Below are 24,761 nucleotides of genomic sequence, written 5' to 3' on the forward strand. Positions count from 1 at the left end.
TCCTCGTATAATTGAGAGATGGAAACTTTCATTTTTAATATAGAAAAAGGTACTAAAAAGTCAAATAATCTAGCTACAAATTGCTTAAGAAATCATCAAAATCGACTCACTAGAACAAAATATATCAAACTTTAAATAGTATTTCGCTCCTTTCCTAGTCTTTCTATTCCATGCAGTTAATAAATAAATAAATATTATGTGCATCACTGACAACAAGCGAGACATTGACATTTACGTCTCATATTTTTCTTTAATTCACGCAGAAAATATTAAGTTATTTATTACCCGCTATCCCGGCTTAAGATTACGTTAATAACACTTTTGGTGATTTTTATTCCTTATCGTTGGTAATACCCAGTATGTGCAATGTAATATGTCAATGTCAACGGGTAAATAAACAAAATCTTAGTAAAGTTTTCTGAGATTTATCTAAGGAATGACAATAAGTAAAGGCTTGTTTATAGGTCAGTCATAAGAATTTTTTATCACAATTTGATTTATTAGATTCAGTTTCACAGAAGGAAAAACAGAAAGAAAAAAATCCTATGTTTACATTAGAATTTTAAAATATCATAGAAGGATTAAATGTCAATGCTATATTTCTTGTAAATTTTATAGGGTGTCGTTTGTAAAAAATGTGTTATTGTAAAGTGTATTTTATTTATTACTTCATCAGTGTTTCACCATTATTGCTAATATAACACTGATTTACACTGGGCATCAATTATGACAAACAAGCTATAAGCTTGCGTGACGTGAGCTGTCAGTTTTGAAAGAGAGCGGAGTACTTAACTAAATTTATTTAAAAATTAATTATACAGGGTTGTTCACCACATACGACGCGGAGTATTGTAGCTAAACTATTAGATTTTTGCAAATTGTAAGTTTTGGGTTCTATGAAGGACTATTAGAGCTACAATTTAAATATATTTTTACAAGATACAGAGTGTCCCAAATAAATAAAAAATATCAAAGTTTTATTTTTTTAAATGAACACCCTGTATATTATTACATTTTTAGTTTCTACGATTAAAATAAAGGTAAATTTGATTAGAGTTTAGCGCATTTTAATCTTACCGTTTTTGAAATGTTCAGGTATTTGTCAAAATACAGTAATAATTTTAATGCTTTATTTATCTAGGCGTATTTAAGTTTTTAAAACCAAATATTGTACTGATGTATTTTTATTTGCTTAATTTTGTGTTGCAATAATAACAATTATACTACCTTATACAGAGTGTCTAAAAATTTATTTTAAATAATAACTAGCTTTAAACAGCAATAACTTCTTTAATTTAAATGAAACACCCGGTATATTTTATGAGAATCAGATGCATAATTTAATTGTCTATCAAATTGTATTATATCATTTTTTACCTACGTCTTCAGGTTTTCGTAGAAAATGCATTTTCTTATAATTTAGACCTCAATTATCAATATACCCATGGAATATTGACGATTTAGATTATTTTTAAAGATGTAACAAAATTTTAAAGGGTACAGATACTAATATTGTCGATATAGTTCGTTTATGTCATTAAAAAATAAAAAAAATGTTTAATTATTTGTAAAAGAGGACCAATTATTAAGACTCCAGTATTCAAAAAAAAAAAATCAAGTAATTGCTCCAAATACTAAACAACTCAATTTTGTATGCGTATTACACAGTGTGGTAAAAAGTAACACCTTAAAAATTTTATTTCATTTTTTGACGAATGCTTATAACAACAGAGACGTTCATTTTTATAACTTATTATTATATTGACTTCTAATTCCAAATCCACAATTGTTTAGAATAATTTATTAAATAACACAATTAAATATGTAATTAATTAATATTTGGGCGGAAATAATGGTGGTATATTTAATTAATGTTATACTCTTTTATAAAGATTTAAATAGTTTTATTTTTGTATACAAATAGGCTGGTAATATTATCGTTTTTAGCACCTGTACATTTTATACATTTGTTGCTTTAAAAGCAATCTAAAATGTCAATATTCCATGAGTATATTGATAAATGAGGTCTAATTTATAAAAAAATGCATTTTCTACGAAAACTTGAAGGGATAGGTAAAAAATGGTTTAATACAATTTGATGCACAATTAAATTGTGCATCTTATTCTCCTAAAATATACCGGGTGTTCCATTTAAATTAAACGAGTTATTGCCGTTAGAAACTAGAAATTATTTAAAGTAAATTTTTAGACACTCTGTATGAGGTAGTATTATTTTTATTATTGCAACACGATAACTGATCAATAATTAAACTTCAGTAAATATTTAGTATTAAAAACTTTGATACCCTTGGAGAAATGAAGCCTTAAAATTGTTACTGCAATTTTACAAAATTGAAAATATTTCAAAAACTGTAAGCTTTAAGGGTGATAAACCTTAATGAAATTTATCTTTATTTTAATCGTAGAAACTAAAAATGTAAAAATATACAGGGTGTTGTGATTAAAAAAATACAACTTTGATATTTTTTATTTATTTGGGACACTCTGTATCTTGTAAAAATATTTTTAAATTGTAGCTCTATAGTTTAGCAACAATACTCCGCGTCGTATGTAACCCTGTATGTATATTTTTCCGTAATTTTTTTGTTGTCAGTGGATCGAGATGATTTTTTTTACATAATCGTCAGATAATATGAGTAAATATATTTCTATAGTTTCAGAGATATTAATAAATAAATAAAAAAAAATATAATTTTCTCAGTCTTTTTTTAAAAAAAAAATTAAAAATACAAGAACTGTCCTAACATCAAAACTATATGAATTAGGTATTTACATTAGATGGTCTGTACTTACTTTGCTACAAATATATTAATTGTTAATCATACATGATGTACAAAATTCTACGCCAAACTTTCTAAAATATAAAATAATTTTTCTCCGTTTTCTTAAATAGAACACCCTGTATATAATTTTTTCAATAAATGAAGAATTAAAAAATGAACATTTTTTGTATTTAGAGTATTTCAAAATTTTTAACGGTTTCGCAGATATCGCGGTTTTATATTTCATATGGCATTTTCCACAGTAAATTTTTATCAAAACCACCCAGTGATTTTTTTCTCATATTTTACTGTTGAAATAGCCATAAAATAATACTACGTGTATCTGCAAAACCATTAAAAATGTTGAAATACTTTAAACCCAAAAAATGCTCATTATTTAAGTCTCAATCTAATAAAAAAATAATATACAGGGTGTGCTATTTAAAAAAATCATCCCGATCCACTCACAATTTTTTGAGCCACCCTATAGAAATTAAAATATTTTCCTGAAATACATCCTAGTACATATTTCAGGTGAGCACTTGAACAAAATTTCCGAGTTTTTTATTCTAGGAGCTACAGATGTCCGACGCACTATTGCCGAACCCTGTATATACCTTTGTAGCGGTTTAATCTGCTAAAAACTGTTAGACATAGGTCAAATCAAAGGTTAATATAATTTCTTTGCCTGCCGTGACGTCGTTTTATTCAACCATTCTGGATTTATTTACATAGATTTATTAAAATGTTTATACCATATTAATTATAACGCCTTAAAAATACCCATAATTCAAAATTAACTATAAACCTCGCGTTTTCAATAAGCAATGTCATTCTGAACAAATAATTGTAACATAACGCCTAAGTTATTTGACAAATCTGACATTGCCAATGGAGAAAACACTTAATTTATACGAGAAATGTCCACAAGAATTTAATATTGAACTAGATGCAGTGAAAGAAATTACTTGTGGCTTTTATCGTGCGCATACATTAATTATAATGGGCATTTCTATAGGATTTAGAACCATATATTATTCATTACAACGCTGAATATGGGACAAATTTATCATATCTATGAATAGTTCTATTAGTTTAGCATTGTATACGATGAAATTGACTGTCAAAAAAATGCATCGTGAAAATATTAACATCATTGTTGTGGTTAGCGTGTTTTTGACTTGGATATAATCAGGTTTGGCGTCATTACAACTGGAATGTGGACTAGATAAATCACACAATAAAAAAATCGTAAAGATACTAAACTGATTAAATTGCTTTAAATGGACATTTAAACTTTAAAACGTGAATATAAAATATTGTAATCGTTTATTTATGACGTATATTTATGAAACTAGGTTGATTTGTTAATGATACATGTCAATTTGGTAATGTAGAAGTAAACAAATCAAAGTATTCCTTGAAACTGAAATATTTCAGGTGATTTTAAAGAGTTCAGTTGGTCTAATTTAGTTTTCAACCCTACTGGTAACTGTATTCCAGAAACTTCAGCGGCATATTCTGCAGATAAAAATAAGTAAAAAAGTTTGTATAAATGTATGTTCTGAAGTGCTTAGTTTCGGAAACACAGGGTGTAGAAGTTTCATTTCTATTTCGATTTTTTCCAAATAATTTCTGAAGTAACGTCAATATTTGGATGAAAATTGGTGTCTGGGAGATTTTTGACATGAGAAATTTGATTTTAATATCAATACGACTCCTATTTACAGGAGGCGCCACCTACTTGTGTTTTAACTGTTTTGAAGAGTAATAACTTTTCGTCCGTACCTGTATAAAACTACCGAGTGAAAAAATATACATTTCCATGATTTTTTACGTAGAAAATGTCTCTTGGTAAAAATCTCTACGAGCAACCGTTTTAAAGATATTTAGAATGGGAATAGTCAATGCATGTCATTATTAACAAAAAATGAGTAGATAGTTATTTCACTGAAATGATTAATTTGGGATCTTTTTATTATTTTTAAATTAATAATAAATTTTTCTTCGAAAAAATGATGAAGAAACAGTTTCTGTTGAACTTTTGGCACAAAAACATTTCAAATTTTTGTCAGTGATGAGAGGCATTGATAATATCGATTCCAAATATCTCGAGAACCATTACTGATAGCGATTTTTAGCAAGAGACCTTTTTTACTTAAAAAATGTCGTCAATGTATATTTTTTTACTCGGTTGTTTTATACAGGTACGGACAAAAAGTTATTAGGCTTCAAAACAGTTAAAACACACGTAGGTGGCGCCCTCTACACATAGGAGTCAGATTGACATCAAAATCAAATTTCTCATGTGGAAAAACTCCCAGACACCAATTTTCATCTATATATTGACGTTACTTCGGAAATTATTTGGAAAAAATCGAAATAAAAATGTATATGAGCTTTTTTTACTTATTTTTATGTGCAGAATGTGCTGCCGAAGTTTCCGGAATATAGTTCGAACCACCCTGTATATAAAATCTTGCAATACTTACCAGTAAATAGTTGTTTGGTGCAAATTTTTCCGCATGGGCTTTTGCAACAGACAGCATCTGCATTACAGTCATCGTCTTCTTCGCATTGTTCAGCTTTGAAGGGACACTCGGTTAGCATGGGGCATTTTGATGACGATTCTAATGTAGAACCTGTAATTAATATATTCATTAAGTAACAATATGACAAAAGCTATGCTCATTCTATTACTAATCTAATTTAAATATCAAAATTTCACATCGTATATGACGATACAATTCCCCAACTTCTCCCAATCGTATTAAAACAGCAGACCTCCATTGAACATGTATAGAAAAAAAGATAAATCAATGTAGAATGTAGAATTTAGAATGTAGAAGTTTTTTTCGTATTTCTTATAACCTTGCTAATAACTTTGGTTTGAAAAAAGATATCAAGATGCGGTTTTCGCTGGCTTTTACGCTTTTATTACTCTTTACCATCAGCTAAAATGACATATACTATCGCATTTATTTTTTTTTCGAAAAAACGCGCAATGTTTGTTAAATTTAAAGACTAGTGTCTACGTTCAAAAGCTTATTGTTATTGTTTATATGATATAATATAGAGTAGAGACACGCTCTTTTAAACGAGCCCCCGTTTGTTAAATTCCGTTCATCCAGTCCAAAATTATTAATATTTAAATAAAAACAGATCTAACCTTCCCCCACCACTTTACTGTGACAAATAGAGGAAAATGGTTCTAATGAAAAATATTCAAAATTTACTGGAGATTATGAAGCTATTATTTATAGTACTCGTTATCTAGGCAAAATTGTGTAAAAACTCCAAAGACATTATAAAGATAGACCGAACATCTCATTCATAAATACTCGTTGGTAGTGTATCAAACATTCCAATGTGTCAAACAAGGACAGAAGAGACAGAGAAGTCTAACATTTCCGACCCCGGCAACTAGGCGCATTTGGATGGTTCTAATGGCCAGTGGCGCATCGTTTTTTGAAACGAATTTAATTAGTAAAGTAAAAGTAAAGTAATTAGTAAAATTTTTACTCCATATTAATATACTACATTAGCACTTTTTCGTCAGATGAGTTTTGTTATAAGGTCTAATATAATAATACAATTAATATCCCACATATACTTATGTTAAAACGTTAGTAGTTTTCGAAAATCACTCCAACGTCGATTTTCAATTTAAACTTTCAGTTACTTCTATATAAACTTTCAGTTACTTTTGAATATTTACAGGGTGACTCAGGCTTCCAAAACAGTTCTATATTAGGTTTGTGGTTGGTGACTTTTCTTTCAATTTTTTTTCAGGATATGGAGGCATTTAGGCACATTTTAGACATTTTTGTAAACATAGGTGACCGGAACATATTTTCAAACCAAAGTTGTAGATTTGCCATTAAATTTCCATTCCAAGAAATACCTAGGGTTGCCACTTGGCCTTTTTTGATAAGGACAGTCCTTTTTTGGAATAACTTGTCCTTTTGACTTTTTTTGACTTAAAAAGTCATTTTTATTTACGTATTTTCCCTGAGAAAATTACCTACAGCAAACACAAATATTCTTTTCGCCCAAATTTAATTAGGAATGTTATAAAACTTAACTTATAAATAAATTTTTCTTGTTTAGAATAGGCAACATTATTTAGAACTTCCCGTTTAATCTCAAATCATAGTTTAGGTTTTAGTTTTACCTGTTTTTATCTTAAAAAGAACTTTTCAAAATTAGTACCTAATTAGTAACGATTTAGTTAGTTCGCAATCGATAGCTTCCTGTGTAGTACTGTGTAATAATTGTTTAATCTTGTATTATTAATAACTTCCTATACCTAAAATCAATATTTAATGAGAAAATTGTGTTTTTTTTTTGAAAATATAAGACAAGATTTGACTTTCGGTCTTCTCTTGTATTATGATGGTTCTGATACGAGGCAATTGCATTTTAGTCTCGCAATAGAAGTCATTTATCATTAAGAGTATAAAATCTGTGTGCTACAGTATGGGATTTCTGTCGCATAATAATGAATACCTATTACGTTTATTTACAAATCCATTACTTTTAAAGGTAGCTTCATCAAATTTTAGTTAAATGTCCTAATCTTCATGAACTGTATTAAGCATATGTATTGCGGTTTGAATCACCCTGTATGTTGACATAAATATTTTGAAAATGTGCGTTACGATGGTCCCCATCTTATGTAAAAAATTGAAATAAAAATCACAAACCAAAAACGTAATAGGTAAAAAGCTTTTTTGGAGGCCTGGGTCACTCTCTATATAGATATGTATAAAACTAGTAGCCTAAGAATTATTTACAGTTCCTCACATTCTAAAAAAAGTTAAAAACACCGTACAAATAACTCTAGGAAGATGTATTTGTACGGTGGTAAAAAATTGTCTAAACAAGGCCGAAGAGGCAGATATAATAAAGCAATAAAATGTAAAAAAGGTCGGGTAAACACCTTTGTTTATTTGTCGAGCAAAATTCCTTTAGAATATCGTATATAATGACCAAAATGGGACGCAATTTTAAGAAAAAAATGTCACTTTCTGGCTTATAATAAAGTTTCAAATGTAACGTTTATATTCAAATTTGTTATGATCTACAACAGTTAGGTAGTAATTGAGACGAATTATAATTCAATTACCGGCTACTACGTTCTTGTTTTAGTAGATCAAAATTCAACAAATATAATTAGAAATTATTTTAATTGTGAGAGGCTCCCTTGTGGGACGCCTATGTACGGTTACGGCGCGGTGGAAACAATACCTACCTGTGAAAAGACAAATTCGGGTAATTTGAGCTTATTTGTCCACACATTTGACACTGTCGTACCATATTGAAAATTCGCAGATTGAAAAGTACATTAAACAAAAACAAAAACTACTGAAAAACACTGAAAAGTTCACTTCGGACTTGATTCCGACTTCAAACACACCGTAAGCTAAACGTAATACGCTATAACGGACCAAGGGCCGTCGCGAGGGGTGGTGGGACGGACGGCTCATTTTATTCTGGAAGACTAGCAGCGACGTTGCCAATAGTTCTAGACGTTTCAGCACATTAAACAGTAAACATGTCCTTTAATAGTAACGCATATATCATCTGGTTAATAACATATTATTACGCATGCTTCTTTAAAAATAAACTATTAATTTAATTAAGAAATTGAGATTTATTGATATCCGGTGAAGGTTTTAAAGTCACCTTTTCTGCAAATCAAACTAAGTAGATAGGCGCAAATTTGATATGTGGCAATGTCGCCTTCTCTATCTCAGTTGGTTTTTACAGTACGTAGTCAACTTCCGAATGTTTGATCGGGTTAAAATGCATAATGTGATATCTGATCTTCCTAAATCTATGAAAAACTCCTTATTCTTATTTTTTATAGCAGTTTCGCGGCAGTTCTACAAACTTGAAAATAATTTTCAGCAGTTTCTCATAGCCTCTTTAGTTATAAATATATTTTTTTTTCGCAGGCCCTATGACTAATACTTTCCAAAATACAGCCGAGAGCTATTCTTAGTGGGATACCCTGTACAGTAAATTATATCTAATTATAAATGTTTGTTTGACGAGATGTCTGGTCATCCAATATTGTATGATGTGCAATTGTTACTCCAATTTTACAAACTAGCAAAGCTATTAGAGAAGTTAATTTCGAAAAACCGCCGATATAACAAATATTAACACTTAGGTTTTTAATTTAATGTTCCACACTGATGGCTGTTACATAACAGGAAAGACAAATTTATGGTTGGTTAACCCCTGTATGTTTTACTGTTCTATAACGGAGGTGGTATCATAAATCCTTTATTTCTGGTAAACTAGATATTACGTGACCTGAGAGGAATAAATAGATCAAATATACAAAAATATTTTAAGAAATTGGAAAAATTGCAAATCAAATATAACAGTCAGAGAAACATTTTCATACATAGCAAAGATAATAGTAAAGTAATCACAAAACAATTTCCAATGCACGTGATCAGTTTTGAGTGACAAGCGATAGCGACAGCGCTGCCGGATTGTGATGAATTTATGAGATGAATGTTAATGTAAAATTAGGAAACGATATATTTATTATATAATTTTTAAAGATTTTTACGTTTTATTTTTAATTTAATAATTAATATTTTAGTAATTAATTTATTTATTGACAGTAGTTAAACACTCACAGTAGAAATATTTAAATTTAAGGCAGCAGATTAATCGAAATAGAAATAAATAGCAATAACTTTGAAAGCGGTATAATGTGCAATATACAGGGCGTTTCAAAACAAATGCGAAAAACTTCAGGGGGTGATTCCTTGTTCAAAATAAAGGGTAGTTTGCTTTATAAACGTTGGGTCAAAAGTCAACCATTAGGGAGATATCGCGGTACAAAGATGGCGGAAAAATAATGTTTTTATTTTTTATCTTGAAAACAAAAAGAGATAGACTAATAAAATTTTACGGAAGCATTACTGTTATAAAAATACACTTTCTGGTAATTTTTTCATTTTTTTAAAATGAGTGGAAGGGGTTGAAATAAACTACCCCTATCATTCTTGTTAATGAAATTTAAAGAAAAATTTTATCAAACACATGCAAAATAATTAATTTTGATAGTTTAGTTTATTTAGAAACTTTTTTATCTCTTGTGTTTTTTTGATAAAACTCACCGATTTGAAATTAAAAAATAAAATGTAAAGCATTACATGTCAGGACAAAAAACATTTTTAGATAAAGAATCTAGTGGGCAGCTGTAATTTTTTTAGGAAAAAATCTAGTCGGCCGCTGTCACTTTTAGGATGTTTCTAATATTGTTTTATTTGACATTACCCTACTGCAATACGTTATTATCTAGATTATTATTATTATCACTAGATTCTTAATCTAAAAATATTTTTAGTCCTGACATGTAATGCTTTACATTTTATTTTTAATTTCAAATCGGTGAGTTTTATAAAAATACAAGAGATAAAAAGTTTCTAAACAAACTAAACTATCCAAATTAATTTTTTTGCATGTGTTTGATAAGATTTTTCTTTAAATTTCGTTAACAAGAATGATAGGGGTAGTTTATTTCAACCCCTTCCACTCATTTTAAAAAGTGAAAAATTACCAGAAAGTGTGTTTTCATAACAGTAATGCTTCCATAAAATTTCATTAGTCTATCTCTTTTCGTTTTCAAGATAAAAAATAAGAACATTATTTTTCCGCCATCTTTGTACCGCGATATCTCCCTAATGGTTGACTTTTGACCCAACGTTTATGAAGCAAACTATCCTTTATTTTGAACAAGGAATCACCCCCTGAAGTTTTTCGCATTTGTTTTGAAACACCCTGTATATTATATAGTGTAACTGCAGTCAAGAGTAATAAAGAACTTTATTTTCATGTTCTCGTTCAAAATAGTTTATCAGGAAAGCTACAAGCTCTTTGGATCGACTGTTTAAATGCTTCGGCATATTTTCAACACACAATTTCAAGAAATTCAATACAAAAACTCGAAAATTTAGTTCTTAAAAGAACTGTTTGTGCTTAAAAGTACAATTTTCAAAAAAAACTATTTTATTTATTTATTTATTCAACAACATGATATTATACATATGACTGACATTATGATAATTGTCAAATAAAAAACGACAACGTTGATGATCGCGGCGCAATGTGACCAACATGGCGATGATTAAAATCGCTTTAAACTAATTTTTAGAGCTTTAATCTAAATAAAATATCTGTTACAATCCTTTGCTCTATAAAGTAAAATGAAGAGCTCCTCTGTATCTTAAATTATCCAACAGATTTAAACATTTTTCCCAAAATTTCATTTAGTCAGGTTTATAAGCTTTAGTGTAAATTTCGATATGATTGATGACGTCCATCGGAAAATGTTCGGCGATTACAGTATAATAATATTCCTTAAAATAAAAGAGGTTTGTGGTCTAATCGGCTGTTGAGGTCTCCATGTTAAAGTAATTAAATACTCCGAAAAAAATAATAGAGGTAACAACAAACGAATTTAGTCAAAAATCCAATAAAATTTAACTATATTTACATAAATTATTGCCTTTAAATGCAAGAGATAATAAAAAAAGAAGCCTATCAAGATTTTCGTGCAGACTATGCATCGTTGGTGACGTCACCCGCCCGATGTTGATGACCTGCAACAAGCTGGGTGAATCTGAAATTCGAAGCCCACACAAAATATTTGTAGGAGGCAGAAGACCCCAAGATCTCCCAGATGAAATGCTATTGCAAATTTAGAATGTTATGTGTGAATATTGTTGGTAAAATGTCATCAGTTAAGTGCAAAATATCACTTAAGTTTATACTTAGATTTTTTTTGTTGGCTTTTAAAATAGCAATAAACTATTGACTATGGTTTTGTTGCAATTGTATATAAGTACATGGTATACGAGAAATGCACAGCCGAATTGTAAGAGGTAATTCCTCGTAAAAAAATATGAAAAAATGTTAAACTTTTTAAGAAAACAATTTTTTGTAATTATCTTAAATGGCCTGTAGGTAGCGGACTTTCTTGAAATTTGTTAATTTTATTTCTAGTTATAATAGCCTAGTTTAGGCATAATTAAATCAAGCCTTATCAAAATGTATTTAAAAAAATGTACGCATCTCATTTTTCTTGCAATTTATATTTATGTAAATAAGATGTTTTCTCTTTTTTAAGTATTACGTGCCTGGCTAATTTGACTTTAATTTGACAAATAAATAAAGCTGTCTCTTTAGTTGTCAGTTTTGAGTCAATATTTGTTAATTCCCTTTCGTGTCGGTTGCTGATTGAACTGAAGCCAGAAATGGCTCACAACGAAATAAGTAAATTACCAACAGATATTCAGGCTGAGGCGACAAACGCCATATCCAAACTACTTCCATTTAATTCCCGAATAACTTATGAAAAGGAACACAAACATTTTCAAAAATGGAAGCAATCAAAAAAACGTGCGATAAGAAATAAAGTTTTTAATCTATCCTCCCTGTTAAAGTACCATTTAATCTACCCTTGCGGTTAAAGTACTATTTTATCTACTATTTTTGATAGATATAAGGTAATTTTAACAGCTGTTTGTTCTTTTGAGAATCATTATTAAAAAACTAAAATATTTAATTCATAGTTTTCATATTTTTTTTTTAAAAAATAGACAGAGATTTCTTCAGAATTAACTTAGTTCATGAAAATGAAGATATTACTAAATGTTGTATATCTCCAACAAGGTTAAACAAAGCATTGTTTTCAGGGTAATTCTGATAATCAAACTCACATCAAAAATGGTACTTTAACATAAAAAAACTTTTAACCATGTTACCGTATTTACATTTCAAAACTATGTAATTTACATATTTAAATATTTCATAGAGTTTAAGTGTTAACTTTTATTTTTACGAGTATAATACAATGGCATTTAAAATTTGTTTTTTATTTCGGATATTTTATGTTTTGAAACTGTCTAATAATTAGACAATTGTTATTATTACAATTTGCTATTAAACTATAAGAAACAAAAACTGCAGATAAGAAATTATATACAGGGTGGTCCGAAATAAATTCCGAAAACTTTGCTAGCGTATTCTGTAGATAAAAATAAGTTCGTATAAATGTATGTCCTAAAATGCTTAGTTTCGGAGATACAGGGTTTAGAAGTTTCATTTTTATTTCGATTTTTTCCAAATAATTTCTGAAGTAACGTCAATATTTGGATAAATATTGGTATCGGGGAGTTTTTTGACATGACAAATTTGATTTTGATGTCAATATGACTTCTAATTGTAGGGAGCGCCACCTACATGTGTTTTAACAGTTTTGAAGAGTAATAACTTTTCGTCCGTACTTGTATTAAACTACTGAGTGAAAAAATACACATTTCCGTGATTTTTTACGTAAAAAATGTACTTTGGTAAAAATGGCTACGACCAACCGTTCTCAAGATATTGAGAATGGAAATAGTATATACACTGAAAAAAATATTGTTCATAATATTAATGAACATTGATTATTAACTGTTGTTTCATTGGGACAATGATTTTTTCATTAATATAATGATTTGTTGATCATAGATCGATGTCCGATTTATTAATACTATGAATATAATTTCATCAATATAATGAAAATCTGGTTATTAAATTAATGTAAGATTTTCATTAATATAATGAACGCGTTCATTGTCCCAATGAACGCGTTCTTTATTCTAGTGCTGAAACTTTAATAAAAACATATTCATTATATTAATGTACTAAATCATTGATTAATGAGTTGTACATTGTGACAATGAACAATGTTATTAATACAACGAACACACTACATTATATTAATGTACGCAGTTATTAATATCATGAATAAAAAAAAATAATATATGGAGAACCTTATTACTTCTATCGATTTTTACCAAGAGACCTTTTTTACATAAAAAAACGTCGTAAATGAATATTTTTACTCAGTAATTATATACAAGTACGAACGAAAAATTATTAGTCTTCAAACCAGTTAAAAAAATATGTAGGTGGCGCCCTCTACAAGTAGGAGTCATATTGACATCAAAATCAAATTTCTAATATCAAAAAACTCCCAGATATCAATTTTCATCCAAATATTGACGTTACTTCAGAAATTATTTGGATAAAATCAAAATCAAAATGAAATTTCTACACCCTGTATGTCTGAAATTAAGCATTTAGAACATACATTTATACGAACTTTTTACTTATTTTTACCTGCAAAATATGCTGCCGATATGTTACCGGAATACAGTTCGACCACCCTGTATACCCAGCTAAAACTAATAAAAAATTAAATATGTATGTAAAATGTGTGGAATATGAAAAAGAAAACAGAATTGCCAACTAGCAAAGGAGTAATAATTGCCTATGTTACATTCTACACAAATTGAACTCTGGTCAAAGTCAAAAATGAACTCTGGTCTCTCTTCCTCTGCACTTTTCGTATCTCTTAATGGAAAACCCTTTCGATGTCTATCTAGCCTCAATCTGAACGCACGGTAACCCAGATATTAATACCAAATCACACGGTATATGAAAATAGACGTGTTTTGCATCGATTAGAGAAAGTTACGCGTCGTTCAGTCGGTTCGTCTTCGCATACGAAACGAGGTGTTTGGCTTTCAAGGCTGTTTTCGAAGAAACCGAATAATCATATCGTCTGGGAAACAAAACAAAACGTTCGATATTGTGGTCTTAATTTGTGCTAAAGAGATATTTAGCGATATAATCGACATGATTAAAAAAATAGGAAATTGACAAAAGTAAACAATTTATTTATAAGAAAATCAATTATTACTTGAGGCTATGAGTTCAGAACTATTGATTTTTTATTATTAAAAATATAACTAAGTTTTCTGTTCTTATACAGGGGGTCTTAAATAAGTGCAAATATTTTTAGGGCTAGTATATTTTGACCACAGGAACATTTTTTTTGGAGGAATTTTTTTTTGAAAATCTGAAATTTTTTGAAAAATATATTTTTTAAGTTTTTTAATTTTAAGTTAAAAAACATAATTTAACATTATAACCTCCACAATTGTTTATATTTTATCACGAAATATTGGCTCAAAAACATAAAATATGATACATATTTTGTTTTCAGCCATTATTTCGTGATAAAATAAAAAAAATTGTGGAAGTATATATATACGATTTGAAGTTGAATTTTAACCTTCAATAACTTTCAAACGAGTCGATTAAATAAAAATTCATATCAGACCTTTTTTGAAGACTTTAAATGACGCTTTGTTTTCCCTCCTTAATAAAGTTTACTCCAGCCTAAATAACCATCATTCTCCAGCAACAATTTTCTGTGATTTTTCTAAGGCGTTCGACTGTGTAAATCATAAGAACCTAATTAATAAACTGCAGCACTATGGGTTCAGGGGAACATCTCTCGAATGGTTTACGTCGTATCTGAACAACAGAAATCAACTTGTGAGCGTGGATACCACGTTGTCTTCTAGCAAGCCAATAGAATGTGGAGTACCACAAGGCTCAGTACTAGGCCCTATTTTGTTTCTTCTTTTTATTAACGACATTGCTAACATAAACATCAGTGGTAAAATATGTCTTTTTGCGGACGACACTAGCTTCACTTGGAGCAACAAGGACGTCACGGCACTTCATAGGATTATATCAAAAGACTTAATCAGCATTAAATCTTGGTGCGATTCGAACCTCCTGAGTCTCAACATTTCTTAAACTAAAGCTTTGTCGTATAAAAACTGCAGCTTTTGTACTTAACAACACCACAATTGACGTCGTAAAATCTGTAAAATTCTTAGGGCTTGTTGAATTCTCTGAAATGGGACATGCATATCGAAGCTTTGTCGAAAAAATTGAGCACTGCCTGTTTTACATTAAGATCTGTTTCTAAGGAACTTAACTTGTCAGTGGCTAGAACTGTTTATTATGCACTTTTTGAGTCGCACCTCAGGTATGCCCTTCCATTCTGGGGTACGTGTTGTGCGACTCAATATGACTGAATTTTCAAGCTCCAGAAGAGAGCTGTTCGATATTCACTGGGGCTAAACAGCAGAACTCATTGCCAGGATTTTTTTAAAAAATTAAAAATATTAACTCTTCCTTCCTTATTTATATTTGAATCCGTTTGCCTAATACGTAAGCATGTATCAGCTTCTCAAGAAAGGCCATCTCACACTTATCCACTCAGGAACGCGGAGCAAGATCTTTATCTACCTACCCCACGCTCAGAGTTAGTTAAAAGTTCAATATTATACAACTCGAAATCATAGGTCGAATGGCATCATAGGTATTAGATTAAATTTACACAGGGATTCTCAAAATTTAACCAAAAAAATATTTTTTTTTTCTTAAATTTTTAAAGTAAAATAACTCGGTTATTTTGGAGTTATTTGAAAATCGGTAAAGAGAAAATATCTTTCTTTTATCAAGATCTACCAGCCCTGAAAATATTTTCAGTTATTTAAAGACACCCTGTATAACGGAAGTGTCATTCGATTTAAATGAAAAACCACTTGTTCTCTCTAAAAATATTTTTGAAGAGAAACTACATTACGCGTGTTATGTTAGGCTAGGCAAAAAAGGTTAGGCAAACAAGGTTAGGCAAAAAAGGTTAGGCAAAAAAGGTTAGGCATCAGTGGTAAAAAATATAACTAAAAAATAAATAAAATGAATTTTTGGTACCCTGTCATATTTATTTCAAACTAATAATGCACGAGAATATTCATATAATTTAATAAAATTACTGAAAAATCACTATATCACTATAAATAATGAATAATGAATAAAACATTTAAACAAAAACAGACCACAGACCACACAAAACAAATTGTTGGTGATATAGATGATCAGAGATATAGATGTAGCAGTATTTTGGTTTAACGGTCACAGCTGCCAGGGCTACCCGGCCGGGTAATAGAATTATTGTTTTAGGTTTGGTATAGGTTTCTTTATTAAAAATTAAATGATTTCTGGGTATTTTTAAATCATTTATTTGCCTTAAGCGATGAGAATGAGTGTTATTCTTCCTATATTGTTATATTTGTTTAAAGATTTAGCCACTCTAATTTTTTTGAGGTTTAGAAAAAGCATTCATAAAAAATATATATCCTTCAAATTCTTCAATTTAATAGCTGTAAGTAAGAAGTTTCACTTTCAAATATGCGCACATAGTGCACACACTGTTTTTTTATTTAAGTTATTTAAACACATCAAAAAAGTTGTTTTATATTTCCTATTTTCTCAAACAAACTTTCGATTATTATAATTTTAAATTAATTATACGAGGACAAGCAAAAAACTTGCATTTTGCTCATTCCATTCACACCTTAAATTCATCATTCAAAAATCCTTTCCTATCTCATCAGGGTGAAAGGACTATCTCCATTTTAGCTACTTCCTCTTCCTGAAATACGTGGGATAAATAATTTTAAATTATCTCCTCGCCTATTCATTTCATCGACTATGGTTCAAGAAACAGCCGAGAAAAAAGTCCAAACAAAATATGCGTCACTTATGTAAATTTTTACGTATGTATGTTTGTATATATGTGTTGCAAGTCCACGCGTTCAGCCAGGCTTTGGTTACGCTTTCTGCTTATGACTGTTCAAAATTTAATCTTCTGTTTTTTTATTCCCTTTGTTTGTTTGTCGTTGATCTCATTTGTTATGTAAGGTTTTTGTTGATTTAAGTCACACAACAGGAGCTTTTGTTGTTAAAAATGCCTTTAAAAAAAGGTAATGCATGGTAAGTCTTGAATAAGTGCAAATATTTTCAGGTTACCAGCTCTGATCTCTATAAAACAAATAAATTATTTACTTTTATCCAACAGCCACTACTTATACAGACATTACTCACATGTATACATGCATAGAAAATAAATAATAACACACGCGTGAGTTTTTGAAGTTATAACAAACTAGTATGTTATGAATATTGTATCATATACGTCACGAGACTTTTTTGGCAGTATTTGTGTTGTAGCCGCCTCTGCCTGGTTAATAATTTTTTGCGGAAGATCTTCCTGAATAATTTTTCTTTAAAATCTGACTTGCTGGTTGATAATTCACTATTTTATTGGTAAAAAATCACGATTTATCTAAATGACAATTCCCCCAGTACTGTTTCCTTTAGTGACCATTCTCCCATTGCTAGCGACGACAATGTGCAGTGGTGCTAGGTCTAGAATGACTTCCATTGCTGCTGTTGGGCATGTTATCATGGTATCTGTCATGCAAATGGATGACAGTCTCTGTACTTGCACTTGCACAGGTTTTGCCTTGCTGTACGTTGCTCTATCAAGGAATGGTAACTTTCGCGTACAATGAAGGACTCACACAACAATAGATACAATAAAAATCTACCGTTTTCCACTGTAGTAAACAGTTATGTTTTTATATTATATAAACAACGCCACTTTAAATCCCAACGCAAAATGATTAGGACAGAACAATATAAAACGGATCTTCTTTTCACTCCATTGACAATAAAATCATCATAAAACGATGGCCACTTCCTATCTGAATCTTAAATAGTTTGTTGCTATTGTGGGCAATCACATAGTTAAAAAAAAACCTTGGTTTATATTTTAACTGGGATGGTGACAATAATTACATAAAAATAAGGTTTTCCCGTAATAATTCACATAAAAGTGACAGAAAATTAAATAACACTTTTTTACTAATATTGTCAAACCACAGTTATTTTATCCAATATGCCGAGATAGAAAAATGCAAATATATTTTGAAATTTCTATTTGTTTTAAACGATTTTCTATCAAATTCTTCTTGTCGGTTAATAGACAAAAGGTTGACAATTACTTTTTTATTAAGTGTTTATTATTCCTCTGTTATTCAACAAAATATTTTTTGTTTAAATTCAAAAAATAAAAGGCTTTTATAATGCAATATCAGGTATAAATAAATGTATTGCTTAGGCATTTCTAGGTAAAGGTTATAAACATATAAAACAAAACATTTCATATAGGTACACTATTTTAAGCTTTTTGGTCACTAGGTAGGTACTTACTGGGCATCGTGTATTGATTTCGCCAATTTTTTTTTCATTTTCTCCAATTTGTTGCAATCATTTTAACACACTCTGCTTCTACGCCATATATATAATTGTTAGCGAACAAAATCGCATCTATCAATCAACTAAATTGATCCTTTATGCAACAAAGTGAAGAAAAAAAGTGTAATAGTAGCAAAGTGAAATATCACGAATGATGTTCATTAAGTAAGATGGAATCTGCTTTTTTAAATGCCAGTTAGTCGTGCTATTTTGGCATTGTTCTAAATAAGTTACGAGAAAAAATATAATATTAGATCCCTGTAATTAAAAGAAAAGTTTGCTTAATTCTGTTAAAGGCTAATGATGCCTTGCATTTTTTTATTCTGAATTCAATTAGGAGGTTCTGGCTTCACAAATTATTGATTGCATAACAATAATGATTCATTATTATTGGTTTAAAATATTCTTCTGATAGTCACATTAATAAAATTAGCTATAATAAAGTCTTGAACCAGTGAAATAATAAAACTCATAACTCATAAAAATAAATATATATCATCATCTTCATTTTCAGCTTATTCAACCATTTCCAAAGTGGTTGTTAACAATTACTAGTAAAAGCTCACATTCACTGATGCCAGTAAAACGCTAGTAAAACGCCGTGTAAAAAATATAAATAATATACAAGTACTGATTTCTTTCGAAAATCGACAACTATGAAACTATGAACCCTTCCTGGACACAAACAGTATATTGTGAGACAGGAAATTGTAGAGAGAAACAAGCCCTATAACATAGGATACAACATTTTATTGAACAGTGCTTTCCATAAAATCAATAAAATAAAAAATATAGGAAATAATATACAGGTACTGATTTCTTTCGAAAATCGACAACTATGAAACTATGAACCCTTCCTGGACACAAACGGTACATTGTGAGACAGGAAATTGTAGAGAGAAACAAGCTCTATAACAAGGAATACAACATTTTAATGCACAGTGCTTTCCATAAAATCAATAAAATGAAAAATATTTGAAATAATATACAAGTACTGATTTCTTTCGGAAATCGACAACTATGAAACTATGAACCCTTCCTGGACACAAACGGTACATTGTGAGACAGGAGATTGTAATTATTTTTGCAATATAATGAAGTCATAACAAAAGTTAAGCGTGCAAGGGAAAAATATATTAAGGAATTTAGTGACTATGTTTTTATTAAACGTTTTGATATGCTTGAAGTAGCGGGTATGAAAAAACGAATAACTCCCTTTGAAGAAAATTGGGGCATACTTTATTTTGTCCACGATGAAGAACTTCATTAAAAAAACCTTGTACCAATAAGTAAACTTATGTTTATGAATGTTTTTTTTAAATTGTTTTGTTCTATAAATTTTAATAAATATACCAAAGAAGTAAATTGTAACTTTAAGATATGTGGATCCGCTTGAATATTGAGGTGATTTCAATGTTCTTAAAAGTTTTATTTGTTTTATCGCCCTGTACGATAGAACAACTTTTACTGGAACCTTTAGTAAATGTTACTTTCACTAGTGAATGTTAGAAATTGCTAGGAAAAGTCGACAAATCTCCTTAAAATACCACATTTTCAAGATAACTTTCCGTTAGTCATAGTCACTCTTATAATATTGTTACGTTTTTCGTCGGTTCCGTGTGGATAGAAAGTCACAATTTATTTAAACACTATTTATTTAACACTAATGAACAAAAATAACAACGATAAAAGACTTATAGAACTATTTACAAACGATTTATAACTAAGAATTTATTTTGAATTTTAGCGCGTCAACTGTATATTTATAACTGCCCCCTGTAGGCCACGGCCGCCGGCTTTTATACCGGCAGGTAAAGAACTCTAGAATTGTCCATAGATCGTTAGGTGCGTAGAGAAGGTTTTCGAATGTTCTCGTATGTACTCGTCCATTCCAGTGGGACTCGATTCTTCTCGAACGAATGAATCATTGCGGTGTCTATGCGATGTTAAGGTCATCCGAGGGCGGGCCATATTGTGAGGTTAGGTCGAGTCCACACCGGCCCGCAACACTGCCCCCTTCTTAGGTACATGCTCGTCCCGAGATTATACGGTGAATGAAGGTATTTGCAAAGCTGGCCCCTGGTACATTGCGAAGTCTGGTAGAAATAGCAGTCTACAGTTTTCTCTCCCGATCTCAGCTTTGGGTTGTAGCAGCAAACGAGGATCTCGATTCCCGTAAATCTGAACAAGACTTCAATCATGTTCCGGATTGTACGCCAACTCAAACCATCGAGTCCACACGCCAGCTTCGGAATGGCTAATCGTGCAATGTTGTTGTTTAGCAGGGCTTCTCTCAGTTCAATCAGGGTCTTCCATAGATTGAGATAAGTCGGCTTACTCGGGGACCATTCCTTGGTGACCAGGTAGAAGATGTGCCTTGCTTGACCATGTGCATTGTCGGTTAGCCTCAAGACGCTTCCAACCTCTGGATCCTGTCGGCGTAGTTCTCCGACACGCCCAAACTTCTCATTGAACGTCGCAGCGATTCCTCTGGACATCCGCAAATCTCGAGCCACACAATGAGCGAGCGAATAATCAGGAGGCACGGAAAAGAGGTCTCGTTGATCTTCTTTGGTTACACCATAGCGAGCCTTCTCACTGCTGTTGTATCGGGCCATGAAATCGTCAAAGGACATCTCCGAATCAGGGGGATCAAAGCTGCAGGTTCTCACGGTCCCAGCACGATCTTCTATTTCGCCTTGGTAGGGGCTCAAACGGTTGAAATGGACTACCCTCGGTTTTCCTTTTGGCAATTTTCTGATACGGTATACGACGTCATTAATTCTATCCATGACTTCGTATGGCCCTTCCCACGAGGATTGTAGCTTCGGAGATAACCCACGACGTCTCTGCGGGTTATATAGCCACACCAACTTCCCTGGTTGGTATCCTCCATGCTCAGCTTGAATGTCGTAGTGTTCCTTCATTCGGTCACTAGCACTTTGAATATTTAGGCGGACTCTCTGATGAATGTCGTCCATCCTTTGACGTAGTGTGTGGACATAATCTTCTCCGGCGACTTCTTCTCCCGGTCGGCAACCAAATTTCAGATCACAGGGTAGGCGCACTTCCCGTCCCATAACGATGCTGGCTGGAGTTTGCCCTGTAGATTCTTGGACGGATGAACGGTAGGCCAACAGGAACAGGTGAAGAAATTTGTCCCAGTCTCTTTGGTGGTCAGAGACTACTTTGGCCAGATAACGGTTGATAGTTCTGTTCATGCGTTCAACCATCCCATCGGATTGTGGATGTAGAGCAGTCGTCCTGGTCTTGCGGATGTTCAGGACTTCACAGACGCCTTGGAACAGATTGGACTCAAAGTTTCTTCCCTGATCTGAATGAAGCTCCATGGGAACACCAAACCTGCAGATCCATTCTTTAACAAGGGCATCAGCAATCGTGGACGCTTCTTGATTTGGCAACGCGTAGGCCTCGACCCATTTGCTGAAGTAATCCATTACTACCACAATGTATTTGTTGCCATCGTTCGTCTCCGGGAAAGGACCAGCCACGTCGATCGCTATTCGTTCGAAGGGACTACCAACATTGTACTGGCGCATAGGGGCTTTACCACGCTTTTGTGGCCCATTAATGGCTGCGCAAATGTCACATTTCTTACACCAGGCCCTCACATCTTCTTTGCAGTTCACCCAGTAGAACCGTTCACGCAGCTTGCCAAGTGTCTTGGTAACACCAAGATGTCCTCCGCTGGTTCCATTGTGAACTTCCTCCAAGACTTCTGGGACCCTCTTCTTTGGAATGACGATCTGCCTTCTCTCTTCTTGCCCTCCGGTCTCTCGATCACACGGCGAAGTAGTCCGTTATCTATTACCAAGGAATTCCACTGGGCCCAGTACGACTTCACGTTCGGCGAATATCTGCAAACTTCCCCCCACGTTGGTCTCTGGTCCGCGTTTTTCCAGTTAATCACCAAGCCCAACTCTGGATCGCTGATTTGGTCATTTGCAAGATCTTCGGTTTGCCAAGTATCACCAACCACGGTCGTCCTTAAGACTTTCACTTCTTTCTCTTCTTTGCAACGATTTCCCATCTGTCCGCAATTCCAACAGCGAATCGGTCCCCCCTTCTTGCTCATATACTGATCCAGTACTTTCCGCACAATCCTTTCCACTTTGGAATCGTCGGAACACTCCTCAACAGCCCGTACAAATCCTAGAGACCTAGAGCATTCTTTCGCGGCCTCAAATTCCAGGGCACGTGCTAGGGCATCTCCCAAATGCGTTGGATGAGCTAAAAGAAGTGTTTGCCTTGTCTCGTTGTCACGTAAACCATCAATAAAAGCCTGTACTTTTAAGCGCTCCATAACATTTTCGGGCATAGCAGGGTACGCAAGGCGAACGAGGCGGGCTACGTCGGCTTCAAACTCCTGCAGAGACTCATTTGACTTTTTGAATGCGATTTTTAGCTGGGAATGATAGACATGTTCCAAATGAGCTTGGCCGTACCTCATTTCTAAATGTCGTACCAATTGCTGATAATCTCCCTGTTCCGATGGTGACAATGTCTGCAGGATATCAGTCGCATCTCCTCGCAGTGCGACAGTCAAAGCGGTAGCCTTTTCAGCGATTGTCCATTCGTTCGCTCTCGCAGCGGCCTCAAACTGGCAAAAATAATTGGCCCAAGCGGTTTTTCCGTCAAACTGTGGAGGCTTAATAACTGATTTTGAGATATACTTATTTTCGACTAGTTTCGGTGCCTCCGATGTTTCTTGACATTTTGGTGAATTTGCCTTTGCTATTTCTTGTTTTAAAATTCGATTTTTCTATTTACATCTTCCTCAATCTCTGTTATTTTATTGTTAAAACTTTCTTCCAAAATTACTATTTTATTATTAAAGCTGGCCTGTATATCTTTAGAATTTTCGATGATCTTATCTTCTAATGTATTGATTAAATCCTGGGAATTTTCCATAATTTTATCACTGATTTTCTCTTCTAAATTAAATTCCAAGTCAATTATTTTACTATTCAAATTGTTCAAGTTGTCGTCTAATTTTTGTAGGCACGAGTCAAGGTCACCTTCCAACTCAAAGCAAAATGTGTCAGGATCCTCACCTTCCTCCACCAAAACGTCTCTTAGTCTAGCTTGCAAAATGCTTTTCTTTCCATCTGTTTCGCATTCCCTCTCTTCCAGAACGCTTTTTAATTCCGACACTTTCAAGTCTTTCAACAATTTTTTCGGAGCCATTGTCTGTCTTTTTATTTTACTAGTCTATCACACACGCCACACTTGACACCAATTGTTACGTTTTTCGTCGGTTCCGTGTGGATAGAAAGTCACAATTTATTTAAACACTATTTATTTAACACTAATGAACAAAAATAACAACGATAAAAGACTTATAGAACTATTTACAAACGATTTATAACTAAGAATTTATTTTGAATTTTAGCGCGTCAACTGTATATTTATAACTGCCCCCTGTAGGCCACGGCCGCCGGCTTTTATACCGGCAGGTAAAGAACTCTAGAATTGTCCATAGATCGTTAGGTGCGTAGAGAAGGTTTTCGAATGTTCTCGTATGTACTCGTCCATTCCAGTGGGACTCGATTCTTCTCGAACGAATGAATCATTGCGGTGTCTATGCGATGTTAAGGTCATCCGAGGGCGGGCCATATTGTGAGGTTAGGTCGAGTCCACACCGGCCCGCAACAATATGAATTTAATATCTCCCAATGTTACCTTTAATTTATTAGGTATGCAATTTGTTAAGATTTAATTAAAAGTAGTTTTGATATTTTAATTTAATTAGATTTGACTTACTTTTATTTCTTGCGCTGACATTTGCTATAGAAAACAGCACCAGACCGATCATCAAATAATATCCAAGTGCCATAGTTGGTACATCTGAAAAAAAAACAACAAAATAAAATTACCACTGATGAAACTTGAAAATCACAGACTCTAAATTGTTAA

General features: G+C 32.1%; 1 protein-coding gene across 1 annotated transcript in view; it reads right to left on the minus strand.

Moving 5' to 3' along the window:
* LOC115887921 (fibrillin-1-like) overlaps positions 1-24,761 on the minus strand; it is a 72,192-nt gene that overhangs the window by 42,087 nt on the left and 5,344 nt on the right. The window contains exons 2-3 of the mRNA XM_030907454.1: positions 24,609-24,692; positions 5,276-5,425 (exon numbers count right to left, since the gene is read on the minus strand). Coding sequence (XP_030763314.1) covers positions 5,276-5,425; positions 24,609-24,692 — 234 coding nt within the window. The remainder of the gene's footprint in view (positions 1-5,275; positions 5,426-24,608; positions 24,693-24,761) is intronic.

This window comes from Sitophilus oryzae, unplaced genomic scaffold (assembly GCF_002938485.1).
Source record: "Sitophilus oryzae breed Bouriz unplaced genomic scaffold, Soryzae_2.0 scaffold_682_pilon_pilon, whole genome shotgun sequence".
Classification (NCBI taxonomy): Eukaryota; Metazoa; Arthropoda; class Insecta; order Coleoptera; family Curculionidae; genus Sitophilus; species Sitophilus oryzae.